The sequence below is a fragment of the Corvus brachyrhynchos genome, unplaced genomic scaffold (assembly GCF_000691975.1).
Source record: "Corvus brachyrhynchos isolate BGI_N302 unplaced genomic scaffold, ASM69197v1 scaffold103, whole genome shotgun sequence".
Lineage (NCBI taxonomy): Eukaryota > Metazoa > Chordata > Aves > Passeriformes > Corvidae > Corvus > Corvus brachyrhynchos.
This window is the reverse complement of record NW_008237436.1, coordinates 241,454-255,166: the sequence shown is the minus strand read 5'-3', so window position 1 is coordinate 255,166 and position 13,713 is coordinate 241,454. Positions and strand designations below refer to the sequence as shown.

Sequence of the window (13,713 nt, the reverse complement as noted above, 5' to 3'; positions counted from 1 at the left end):
GCCTGCTGTGACCTTGGCAAGCGGAGCTACGGCCTGCCCACGCGGGCTGCTGCAAGGAGCAGCGCTGCCTTCTGGGTGCGTCTCGGTCTTCGGAGAGTGCATCAGCAGAGAGAAACATCTGGGGCTGAAATAACATCTGCGGGCAGAGGACTCTGCAAGACCTGTTACACTAACTAATGCTTCTGTGTTTCCAGGTTTGACGCTTGGATTTGCTTTGGAAGTAACAGAGCAGTTGCTGCCTCGTTCTACCTACAAGCAACTTTTAATATAGTAGTATTATTGCAAACAGGAAAAAAAAAGGTATGTACTTATATAATACTAATTTAGTTTTGACTAAGACTTAAATCTTCTGAAAGTGGCACTGTGCTGATATGGATCAGACAACTAAACTTTCCTGTCTCTTAAAAGGTCCATATTTTTATAGGTATATACTTTTTTCCTTCTGCTGCCAAGTTTTCTGTGAGCGATCTGGCATGTGCTCTCTTTGGGGACTGGCACGAGTCGATAAGCACTCAGCGTGATGAAAGCAGTGTACATTTTACTGAGCACAGGCAATTGTTGCTCTCGAGTAATTCTTTTCATTCAAAGTCTGTCTCGATGATTTGGGTTTTTTTCCCCTAAATGAGGAGCAAAACTGTGGAGTGCAGGGTGAAAACTAACGAGATGTATAGGATAACAAAGTGTAATTGGGCCTTGGAGCCTCTGTTTGGAAGTAACATCTAGTGTGCTGTGCTGTCAGTAACAAAACAGTTCAAATCTGAAGCCACAATTTTGAAATTGCATGTGCTAATACCACTTATTGCAAGAACAATGTTTTATTTTATTTTACACTCGTTATGTTTATATTTATATAACAGATTGGATGGCTAAAGTCACTGAATGACAGTATTTGACCCACCGGTGTATATTTTAATGTTCAAGAATAATAAATCTGTCTAGAGACAGGCTTTCTTAAAGCCTTGGTTGTATTCAAGTGTCTATGTTTCTTTTACAAAGGTTGTGGTTTATACAATGTGTCTTTTTATGATTCTATCAATGCAGCCTACTGGGAATTATGTTTCCCATTCATATTATGCCAAACTATATTTTGGGAGGTAACAGGCTTCAAAAGAAGCATTACAATAGGTAGAGGAGTGAAAATTGTTCTGTTTACTGATGTACTGTGCTTGAAGACAGGCTTAAAAGCCAATGAGGCACTAATTCACATGTTTATTTGTGTGGGTTTTAAGACTCATGCAGCTTTTTGACAGTACCGCCAGCGAAGTGTGTCGCTCAGCAGCATGGTTCTGAAACAGTGGGAGCTCTTTGGCTGAGTTATTTTACCCCAGATAAATAAGCTTGTTTTAACTGCTTGCCCAGTGAAAGTGTCTTGCTGCAAACTTGAGAACTGAATTAATTCGAATGTTTAATTTCAAAGCGTCACATTTGTATTTCTGCTTTCCAGCTGCCTTCCTGAGAGATGAGATGTAATGCTTAGTTATAATACTCTGGGGGGGGAGACTTGCACTAGGAACATGACAGCCAGACACAATTCAAGATGTTCATGTACATTCCCTTTCTATTCCTCTTCTGAAAGCCACCTAATGTGTCTGTATCATCACAGGTAGAGTTTTCTTAGCTGCAATTCACCATGAGGAGAGGACATCCTCTGTTTTGCTTTATAGGTGAGGAGCTGAGACAGACATGAAATATTCCAGCCTTAGACACCTGAGGGAAGATTGTGCTTTTATAACCAATATAAAAGTAATTCTCAGCACTGTTCCCTGGATGTACTCTTCGCTTTCATTTGAGAGATCCAGGGAGATAAGAAGCTGGAAAGCCCCAGTAAGCTGAAGGTAGGCAGTGATACTTCAGGAGACCTGCCCAATGCAACAAAATTGGTCAAAATACAGATATGCTAAGTCTCATCCCTGAGCACAACCATTTTCTGTCTCTAAATGGAAGAGTGGATCTGAAAGCATTCCTGTGATGCTTTTGCCTGTCAGGTTATTGTAAACTGTGTATGTTTCATCTTTCTCTTCCATCAGGAGACAAGTATCTCCATACCTACCACGAAACGGGAGACTTTGCTCTGAAGTAACTGATAAACAACTGTGAAGCATGAGGATCAACTCTGCTGTTCAGGCTGCTATTGACCTCACAGCAGGTGCTGCAGGTAATGCTGGAGAGAAATTAATTGCACAACACTTCTGAGAGACAGTTTTAATGCTTTTGAGAAATATAAAAGCAGTTTCCAGTTGCTATAAAAAGCCTCACCTTCTGTGTTTTAAGGATAGGAGGAGAAGCAGTGACCTCAGCCAGTGTTTTAACTGTATCCCTATTGCTCCTCCTTGGTGAAACTCCTGCCACACAGCGAAGAAGACATAACACCTTACTTGGACTAATCATCTGGAAGGAGCTTTAAGTCCTCCTACTTAAACAAGTTTAAGAATCAATCAGAGTATCCATAGAGTTTTGGAAGGAAGTCAGTGTGTGAGTGATTGAGGTGCTGCTTTTGTCACAGGGACCCTCCCTAACTGAAAGGGACAAGAGGCTATCTGAACGGTTTCTGGCTCAGACAACATCCTGGTGTGAATCTCTAAAAGCTGTGAAGCTCAGTAGTAGAACTGAGGTTGGATTTGCTTAACTGACTTCTGCTTCAGTCTAGTCTGTGCTATAAAATTTTGCTGGACTAGTTGGGTGGAAATGGTCGCACTGTCTCACTGACATTGCCATGTTGGTAATGTCTGTGCCTGAGGGATGTAGTTTTGAATTCTGCCAGGGAAAAGGGGTCTTTTTGACATTTCTAAGCTGACAGTGTTTATATGGAAAAGGCGCACGATTTGTCTAATTTACTATTGCAATCAGTTTAGATAATTTTATGGATTTTTTTCCCATACAAAAACTATTACAGTCTTTATGACAGTGTTAATGCTGTGAATATGACAGTATTAATGGTGTTAAGTGCATTCAATGGTAGTTATTTGAGGTCATTTCTCAGAGTGGAGGTTAACAGTGCAGTGAGAAAGCAAGGGATAACAGCACAAGTCCAGTGGGGCAGTCTCTGCACTCCTTAGAAAATGTAATTAAGTAAGCAAACAGCTCGTTCCTCCAGCAAATGCATAACCTGGTTTTACCTTCCTCTCCAGATACAGGGTTGACTACCTGATAAGTAATGACATATTGAGGCAAGCAAATTCTGAACAAGAACAAATAAGTCATTTGGCTGTCTGTGGGTCATAGGCCTTTGCCTAGGATCTAAGCAACTTCCAATCCCTAATCCCAACCTCTAATCCCTTTTCCCCACCATTGCCATGTTATTATTAGGACTACACTTGTATGAATGTTCAAACAGATTTGACATTTTTGGGTTTCTGGTTTGTTTTCATTTTGTAGTTGGGTTGGGTTTTTTACGACTCTTTACTGCTGGCTGGAAGAATTATTTTTTTCTTAATGTTTCAGATAATAAATAGGACTCTTGGTCTTTATCTTGATGCTTACAAAGTTCATTGCTGCAGTTTACTAGGCTTTTTGAGCCAACTCCAATGACAGCCTTTTTGGAACAGCCATTCTGTCAGCTCCGAATTTTTCAGCTTTACATTTCCAAGACCATTCCCAGTTTCCCTGGACATCTTCCAACAGCCCTTATTTTATTACAGGGACCTAGCATTTGTCCTGTAGATTAATGTCTACATGACTTCCCTGCAAATAACATTGGCTGAGCCTTCCCAGCTCTGCTTTTCATTTGAAGCTTACATGGGTGTTACTGGTCTGAGCCAACTGCTTTTCTCCTTGGTTATCCTTCCAGAGCAGGCAACTCCTCATGCTTCCTTGCATGGTTTGCTCTGAAGCTTTTAATGATCCATCTGGTTGGGAATGAGGTTTTATGGCAGCTAGATCCTGAGTTTCTCTCAAAGGCCTGAAGTACCTCTTTGCAGAGAAGCAAGAACAATGTTATACAGATGCGTTTTCAAAGCGTAAAATGGATTGCAAAAAACACTAGTTAAACAAATGCTTACTCTTCTCCCCACTTAAAAGTCAAAGAATTAATCCTAATTGGACTCACACATTTGTTTCCATTTCACTTACTTTGTTATCTGCATTTACAGATAATTTAAGGTATCTGCATGTCAATTTAAGGTATGTGCTTTGGTTAAAGATCAGCTTATGTCTTAGTACAGTTCTCTCTTGCTAAAAAACAAAGCCATGAACCCTATATAAGGTACACCTATCATGTGCTTCCTGTCAGGTATCTGTTTTTAATAGATTGCTATCACTGCACACTGCTTCTTACTGAAAAACTGTAACATAGCTCTTCCTGGAAACTACAGAATTGAGTTAGATCTTGCAGAAGAACACTGCACTGTGAGCAAAATGGTTATTGATGATATTGATGGAAATATCGCACAAGTTTTCAGGGTATTGACCTTGCAGTTCAGTTTGGAAAAGATAACATGTTGAGAAACTTTGCCCTTTTGCCCTTTTTCAGCTTATACTTGACACTTTCTTCCAGTCTCTGGAAAGAAACATACTTAAGAGCCATCTGGAGTTTTGAAGTAAAGGGTTTGAGTCTTTGGTTATCAATTTATTATGTATGATCAGTTTAGCACTCTCAGCAATGTTCCTCTTGTCCTGGAGGAATCACTTGATTACTAATCTTTCAGGGTTGGGATTTTTTTGTTATTATTGGAATGTAAAATCAGAGATGGCTTCTAAACCACTGCATTAATGGGCAAAGGAAAATGTTACTTAACTCATTGACACAAGTGACTTGATTGCAGTACAATACCTCTAATTCAGTACAAGTTTATAAAAGGGAGCTGATTCATTTAGATGCTTGCTTTTCATGAGATAAAGTAACGTTTAATGAGAATCGTGCTGTTACTGCTCCTTTGCCTGATTTTTTTTTCCCCCTTAAGGTAACTGAATTCACTAGTGACAATTGATGCCACTGTGCTAAAATCAGTGCATTTGTCTTTTCCTGCAGGGAATCAATTAATCTTTGCTTTTTGTGTGATTTTCCTAATACTGGTGCTCGAGCAGAGGTGTTGCAGTTGTGATAACTTTCAGCCACCCTGTTAACTTCCACTGCTTGCCTAGGTGGGACAGCCTGCGTGGTGACTGGCCAGCCCTTTGACACTGCAAAGGTGAAGATGCAGACATTCCCCAACATGTACAAAGGACTTGTTGACTGCTTTGTCAAAACCTATAAGCAAGTGGGGTTTCGAGGCTTCTACAAGGGAACCACACCAGCACTTGTAGCCAACATTGCAGAGAACTCCGTTCTGTTCATGTGCTATGGGTTTTGCCAACAAATTGTGAGAAGAATTGTTGGAGTAGACAGGAAAACAAAGCTCAGGTTAGTAATAAATATCTGGCTTTTATTTTAAAATAAAGAAATAAATAATCATGCGAGTGCTACTTGCCAATACTGTATTGTCAGAGTGCAAGTGATGTCCCAGGCTCTCCTCTGACAGGGTACAGTGTAGTAAATTTTGGAAGATAGGCCTTCATGTGACAATAGGGTGTCTAATGTAACAGAGCTGTCCACTAACCAGTCACTACAGCTGGCTGGTTTAGATGATCACAGCTTAACTGGAGTATTAAAGACCTGGAACATTTTTACCCGTGGGATTGAGCATTGAAACACCTGAAAGTTAGTATTCCCTTAATATCTAGGTTGTTTTGATTTTGCAGGGGAGGTAGTGGCTCTTCTTACAGGGAGGCATACTAAGGGGAAAGGGCACTTTTCTAATATTGTCTTGCATTTAAAAATGTATTTATTTAAGGTTCAAAAGCTTGCTCAGCCTACAAACCCTTTACTTTTTCCTACCCACTAAAATGTAGGAGGTAGGCCTATCAGCAATATGCTTCACTTCTTCACCTTCTTTTGTGACCATCCTGGGAGGTACACCACAAATGTGCAGAGGTCCTAGGACCATCTTCTCACATGACTGAGGCAGCATGGTCATGCTGGATGTAGGAAAGGTAGTGCAGGAAACTGTGAAACAGTACTACTCTGTCTTTGGAGCTGGATACAGAATGGGAATGTAATTTGAGTATGTAGCAATAGCAAGCACCTTTAGCATCTGACCATTCTTTCCTTGGTCGGTAATGGTGCTTATTAGACCCAAGATGGCTCTTTAATGCCTTGTTGATTCAAGGTCAAATAGTGTGACTGCAGAGCTGTGCTAGGACAAAACATTAAAGAATTCAAGTCTACTTGAAAGATTCTCCCTTGGTGCTGTTTTCTTGTTCTCTTCATCTGGATCATTGTGGGGGCACCTTATGATGTACATGTAAAAGAGAATTGTATTGACATGGTCTTCAGCAGGGCCCTGATGAGAACATGTGGTCTGTCCAGGACATCCCCACCCATTCTTAATGTGGAAGTGTCAAGCAGCCCTTGTAGTGTTCTGCAGGGGAGGGAAGCAGCCCTGACAAGCTGGCTAACTTCCACACATGCCAAGTAAAAAACTACAATTACCTTCATTGCCTCTGCTCTTTTAGAAACTGTCACTGTTATCTTAGCCTGAAGAGGAAAATGCATCAAGTCACAAACTGAGGTGAACCTAATCATTTTTCTTACCCATGTATAAGCAACTGCTTCCCACTTTTTCATTATTTTATAACATTTCAGTTTTCTCAAAAGCAGCCACAATATTTTGGTTTTAAGTTACCTTTTCAGTTCATACCTTTGAATGGCTTGGAAAAAAGCTTGTCTAGCCTGATTGTGTTTAGGGATACCCTGGTCAGTGTATGAAGCCGGGCAGAACAAGGACAAACTACAAAACATTTTTCAGTTAAAGGAATACATGTCACCGAGGCATAAATCACAAAAAAAAAGAAATGAAGAGAGAAATGCTAAATTCTGTTTATCTTTTAACATATGCTTAGTCCAACCAACAGATTTCATTTCATGCTAAAGTGAGACAACAAAATGGAAAGAGAAGTGCTAAATTCCATTTGCTGCTCTGCAGGCAGTTACTGATTTCTTCCTCTTTAAAAGTTCTCATTACTGCCATATCTGAATGTCATAAGCTTTGCTTTATGTCACAACTTGAGTTCTGTGATGCTTCAAGGTGAAAAGTTGTAGCTTTAATCTCTGATACTATAGATGTATCAAACTGCTGGGCACAGGGCAAACATCTCCCATGGATGGAAAGAATTTCTGCGCTGCTGGAGTGAGATCAGTCTCAGCTGTGCTGACTCCCGGGTTCTGAAAGAATGCTCCACTTCTTTGCCATTATGCAGCTCCTGTCCAACACACCAGTGTCTGTAGGAGCCTCTTTAAAATGCATCATAAAGCAGTATGGCCCTGGAGTACCAGCCTTTTGGGTCCTGGCAGTTTAGCAACCCGGAATTTGTGGTATGTGTAAAATCACCACAAAATAAGTCCATTTTACAACACTGAGTCACTGCAGATGACAGTGCTGTCTTGTTTGGTGGTGTGGTTTATGTTTGTGCTGTCTCTGATTCACATGGTTGCATTCATAGCAGCACATCCATACAAAGATCACAGTGATCCATTGTGCCTGCTTTCAGTTTTTTAGTATCTTCCACTGAAAGCCTTTATTAATATTGGTAAGGTGAATTTAAAAATACTGACATCTATCTATATGAGGTGAGTATTGCTCCTATTCTCTTTGAGGAAGTAATTAGTAACCAAAAGTTGCCCAGTAAAACAAGTCTATGGAAATCTTCATAAATGCTATCAAATCCTCCCTTCTTGGCTTTTATTCTGCTGCAATCACTGAAGTATAGCAAAAAGGATAGAGGTTACAATATATCTCTGGTGTCAAAAGGGTGTCTTTCAGTTGTATAAGAAAATGGGATGAACTAGGTTTTTCCTCCCTCTGGTTCAAGTAACTGCCCTTTGCCCTTGAGAATCTTTCCCCCAAGACTGTCAGTTTTTCCTGATGCTATTTAGAGTACAGGTTTGGGAAGCTGATTGCTGGTGCAGTGGCTCAACTGCACTAAAGGTCATTGCCCAAATACCTTCTGCAGTTTCTTTCTTGCAGTGATCTACAGAATGCTGCTGCAGGCTCCTTTGCCTCTGCCTTTGCCACCCTTGTCCTCTGTCCCACAGAGCTGGTGAAGTGCCGGCTACAGGCCATGCATGAAATGCAGTTGTCAGGAAAGATAATCCAGGGGCACAAGTAAGTATACACCCTGTTCAGTATCTCTGAAACCCTTTCTTGTGTATTATTTCTTCAAATCCTGTATTGCCTCAGTGCCACATTTATAGTACGCTGATAACCAGAGAAGATTTGTGGCTGGGAGGGTCACAGCCTGCAGACCTTCTGGGTGCTAGTAAAGCTGGATGCCAGTGAAGGGCTTGCAGCAGGATCTGGCTCTAAGTCTTACCTTAATTCAGTTGTTTGCACCATGGGTCTCACCCTTAACTGTTGCTGCAGTTGCCTGTTGTTCTGTAACTTCTCATTATCTGGCTATTAAGTATCACTAACTGGACCAACCTCTCTCAGTACAGTTTGGTCAGTAGTGAAGGGTGTTATCCAAAAGGACGGTCCCCTTGGATTTTATCGTGGCCTGTCAAGCACTTTGCTGCGGGAAGTCCCAGGCTATTTCTTCTTCTTTGGAGGGTATGAACTGAGCCGGACATTCTTTGCCTCTGGGAGATCAAAAGATGAATTAGGTATGGTGCCTTTTTTTACAGGTGGGCTTAAACATGCTGTCATGGGGAACATAAAGGGGGGCATATCTTCCCTGAAGATACACTAATGATGCACTACAGTTGTAAAATACATGCAAAATGAAGGAAACGAGGCATACTAATTATGGAGGGCTGCATTTTGTGTATACATAGTCATGAATTATTGAAGTGGCCACTTTGCAATGAAACAGGATGTATCATAAACAGAGAATGAATACAGTGAGCTAACACTACAAAACTGCTGAAATATCTGACCCCACAGTGTAACACAACTCTGAACTATTTCATTTCAGCTTCTATTCAGAGTGATTTTGAAGTATTTAGCTGCATTCTCTTGAACAGTGTGTTCAAATGTATGCTGAACTGTATGCTCACCATTAGATGTAGTTACAATGATAGTAAGAGAACACTGAGGTTGAAAATTAGAAATGAAAAAAAACATCATAATGCCAGAATAAATAATTTGTCCTGTTTGGAGTCAGGATTTCAGCTGCATGCATTCTGGACTTGTAACAAAATGTTTACAAACATCTGATCTGAAATACAAAATCAGGGTGCATCATGAAAGAAATGACTGATCACAAAATAACTCTACTGTACCAAATAAATCTCTGTGTATGTGATTAGTAACATCATATACTGTTACTCTAAACCATTTCACAACTAACCTTGGAAAGTGATTACAAGTGTTAAAAAAGTTAATTTAGTTAATACAATCAAAATTGAATCCTGAGTTATACTTTTTTAGCATGGCCACTAATCTAAGAGGCACTCCTTATAACCTTTAAGTTTCTAGTTAAGATTTACAATTTACCTGTGGCTTGAAATTAACTTAAAGGTTAATGGGAGAACAGAAACTGCTCTTTTGTCATAAGCAAGTTCCTCTGTTCCCTTTGAATCCTGTAGATGAAATGATGTTACATATGTGCTGGTGAATCTTGTGGTGTGAATAAAAGCACATTTCTTAACTTTCAGGTCCCATTCCTTTGTTACTAAGCGGAGGTTTCGGAGGCAGCTGTCTGTGGATTGCTGTGTATCCTGTGGACTGTGTCAAATCTAGAATTCAGGTTCTTTCAATGGCTGGAAAACAGGCAGGCTTTATGGGAACATTTGTAACTGTTGTGAGAACTGAAGGTGAGTATGCAAGCAGATCAACTGAATCTACAGGGGTGCAGATTGAAATCTATACCCTCCAATACCCAAAATCACTTAAGAAACCTAGTCCAGTGATAATGCGTTAGAGACAGACAATAACTGCTCCTAGCAAACAAATACCTACTTCATGTAGTGTGGAAAGCTTGGAATCTAGAAACTGAGACCTCCTGCATCGGGGCCTGCCTCTTGTTTCAAGAAATGATTCACTTAAAGCGAACAGAAGCTTGCTATGCATTAAAAGCAGATAAAGAAATGGGCTCTATTACCCGTGACCAAACCTATACATGAAAATTGAAGGAAGTAGGTAAGTTCCATGCAGAAGTTTTCTTCACTTCTAGAAGTTAATATATGGCTGAGGATTGATTTATCATACAGCCCTATTCAGCCTGGTAACTTGAGGCATCTACCTCAGCATCTCCTCTCTGGAAAAGGCCTGTGGTCAGGCGCTATGGAAGAGGGTCTAAGAATATACATGGCAGCAGATATGAATCCTAGCCCAATTGCTAGGTAAGATACTCATCAGAACTGGAGTCTGACTTAGGGCACAGCTCTAACATAGTCCTGCTGCCCCCTTGCCAGCTCTGGTACAGCCACTGTCAAGCATATCTTAGATGACCAAGGCTTGTAATAGCTGAAAGAAGCATCTAACATAAGCCCTTACATGGTTAAACTCCTGTTACAACATTAGATACTCCCAAATCAATATCCAGTACCACTGCAGTCAGCAGCTAACACCTCAGCTGAGTTCAGCTCTCTGTGTTCATGCTCCTCTAAGCAGAAGCATTGCTTCAGTACCCTTCACAGGTAAGAGCACAGTGGCTGATGCAGACAGCCACTTTAATAAATTGCTAACTGGCTCTGGTTTCATTTCCAGGTGTACTTGCCTTGTATTCTGGACTAACGCCAACTATGATCCGTGCATTCGTGGCCAATGGGGCACTGTTCCTTGCCTACGAGTACAGCCGGAAACTTATGATGAAACAAATAGATTCTTACTGATACCTTCTAGCCAATGAAGAACAAGAGATTGTTTAAGGGTCATTTAAATAAATGATGAAAAACACATAGATCACATGATGGTCTGAGCAGAACCAAATCAGTGACCTAATTTTAGGAACTCAACTCCAGTCTAAGATTTGTAATCTTTTAAAATCAGGTGATTTTATGGAGGTGTGTACATGTTGCTTGAATTGCACAAGCAGAACTATCTCCCTCTTACAGATTCTGCACTAGGTACACTGCATGTCATAAATGTGTTTCCTGATGTGTAATGGTGCTAAAAATATTTACGTTGACCTGTGGGGTTTAATGTAACATGCAACAGTAGGTTGTGATTTGTCTATGGCAAAGCACTGGTTTTAAAATGGTGCTGCATTTGTGACCTTTTGCAGTTGTTGCTGATGTCTGACTCAAAATAATCCCAGTTCTTGTCTCATCTTGCTGACTATAGATGACTTGGATATACCCCTCACCTAGGGAGACCTTTCCTTCTCCAGCTAGACCCCTATCCTTCTCCAGCTCCCTGCTGCTCTGGGATTTGCCAAAGTCATGGCAGAGGGTGTCTGACATTACATACTCTGTCCTAGTAAATGGGTTATAAGAGTAGGAAACATTCACCCCCTACCTTATATGACTTAGAGCCTGAGATAGAACTGCATTTTTGCTAAAAGAAGCACAGTAACAATATTAAGGAGGCTATGCAGCATTTTATTGTTTTCTAAATCCTTTCAAGAAGTGCTGGAGTAGGCTAAGCACCACTTAACATAAGGGATACTGCTGGAAATAGTTACAATGCTGGCCCTGAGCACAGAATTGTAACTTTGTGCAGGTTCCCATTTAGGTCAGCATGGCATGAATGAGGCCACATGCTAGAAGGACAGGAAGCTGAAGAGGAACAGAAAGCCAGAACCGAGTTGTTAAAGACAACTGACACCGTGGTCTCTAGCGCAGCAGTCTTACTGGGGCTGGAGTCTTGCCACTTGCTGTGCCTCTTCAGCTGAGTGGAAAAAGCTCAGATGACTGGATAGCTTGTATCACCTTCAGGCTTGGAGGGCATGCCTGCTTGGTCATGGTCCTTGATTAAATATGCAGTTAGTCAGTATTACCCAAAATGATGCAGTGACACCTCTTTCCAGATTCCACTTTTGTTCTTCAAGTAGAATGCTCTTCATACCAGCATGCTCTGCTTTGTAAGAAGCAGGTACTGCCTTATCCTGGAATAAGTTAAAGCAGGTCTTAGAACAGCACAAAGTTGTCCTGGAGTTGTAGAGAGATGCTGCAAGTGCAGCCCACCAGTGTGGGGGCAGTGGGGGGCACAGACAGAGCCCTTTGACTCGCTGAGATCAACACAGCTACATGGAAAGTAGCAGCTTGTCACAGCAGCCACATTTGTCAGTGACAGACAACAGTCAGAGCGGGAACAACCTAATTTTGTATGTTACAGCTTCCCTTTCAGATCCCAGAAATAGGAACAAGCTTTAGGCATAGATGAAATCACCTCAATACCTCATGCCTCTTGCAGTGGAGCCAGGGTGCACTTAAATTGGCTCATACCTTGCATTGTTGCAGCCCCTTTGATGGAAGGTGGTTGCTGCAGTTCCACAAAATCATCTTGCTCCTCCAGCCTCCAAGCGCAGAAGGAACAATTCATCTCCCTTTCATACACCATGAGAAAAGGCAGTTAAAGCAGGGCATGGCTGAAGAATCTTCAGTGTCTACTGCACCAATATACCTTGATTGACTGGCACACTAGGGGCAGCACTACTCTGAATTGCCAGTACTTTAAAAGGAATTTATACCAAATGTAAATGTAGGAGGATGAGGCTTTAAGAGTTGTTAGACTTCCCTTTCTTTTCAAAGTTGTCTCATTAAGAGAAATAGTATATTTGTACATGTTTCTAATAGTTACGAGAAGGTGAGGACTGACTCCACCTCAGTGGAATACTTCAATCTATTTCTTAGATTTGTCTTTGCTTTCATTTTTTAAAGCTCATGGTTGCAGTTTTTAATACAAAAGTTGAAGCTTCAAGAGAAGCAGGGTATTTAAAACAACCTACAGCAAAAAGCTGGTGGCATTTGAGAGTTTACCTTCTGAAGTTGATGTAAGCAGTAATTTTTCCATTCAGAGCTGCTTAAGCTGTACACGTATATCAGTTGTTCAGCTAAAAACTTCATAATGTTGATATAGGAATTAATGGAAATAAAGTTTCATTTGATTAATTGAGTACCTGATGATTGTTTATGCCATTTAACAAGCTCATCTAGCTGAGAAACAAAGAGGTTGAATTCAGCATCACCACCTCTCTGGAATTAAAGAAAAAAAACTTTATACAATCAATGAACATATAAAGCCCTCAAAACTGAAGGGAAGGGGGCAGCTGGAATAAGGTGCTGTGAAACAACTGCTGATTTTTTTACATCTATGGAAAATGAAACCCATAGTTCAGCACTTGGCCTGTTGCTTTGTTAGTACCAAAGTCAGTTCTACTATTAAAGTTCACCTCAAATTTGAGGTTTCTAGATTACTGTGATACAGGCTATAAGGTCTTCTGTCATAAGGATGCCAGGAATCCAGCATAGGTCACCTAAATTCCACATATATAAGGCATGAGCATCCACTACCCTGTGAAGGTCAGTGCAACAGGGAGGCAGGGCGTATTGTTACCCTCTTCTGAGCAGTGGTGCCTGGATCTCGCAAGAGGAACAGTATATCCCTTGTACAGCTACTTTGTTATTCTTGCTTACACATTACTTTTTACTTAACTGCATGTGCTTCAGCTAGAAAAAATGTGTCTTGCTGTTACAGCCTCTGCTGCTGCTGCTGAGAAAACTGGCTTACTCCATAAGCAGGAAGACAGGTCACCTTAAGTGCCCTGCCAACTATAAGGAAGGGCATCAGCTCGTAG

General features: G+C 40.9%; 1 protein-coding gene across 1 annotated transcript; it reads left to right on the top strand.

The window, feature by feature from the left end:
• Positions 1 to 13,034, top strand: SLC25A15 (solute carrier family 25 member 15). Its single transcript, XM_008631408.2, has 8 exons — positions 1 to 75; positions 195 to 300; positions 2,028 to 2,155; positions 5,080 to 5,338; positions 8,001 to 8,138; positions 8,466 to 8,635; positions 9,629 to 9,787; positions 10,683 to 13,034. The coding sequence occupies exons 3-8, from the start codon at positions 2,101 to 2,103 to the stop codon at positions 10,805 to 10,807; spliced, it is 906 nt and encodes a 301-aa protein (XP_008629630.1). The 5' UTR covers positions 1 to 75; positions 195 to 300; positions 2,028 to 2,100; the 3' UTR covers positions 10,808 to 13,034.
• The last annotated feature ends 679 nt before the right edge of the window (positions 13,035 to 13,713 follow it).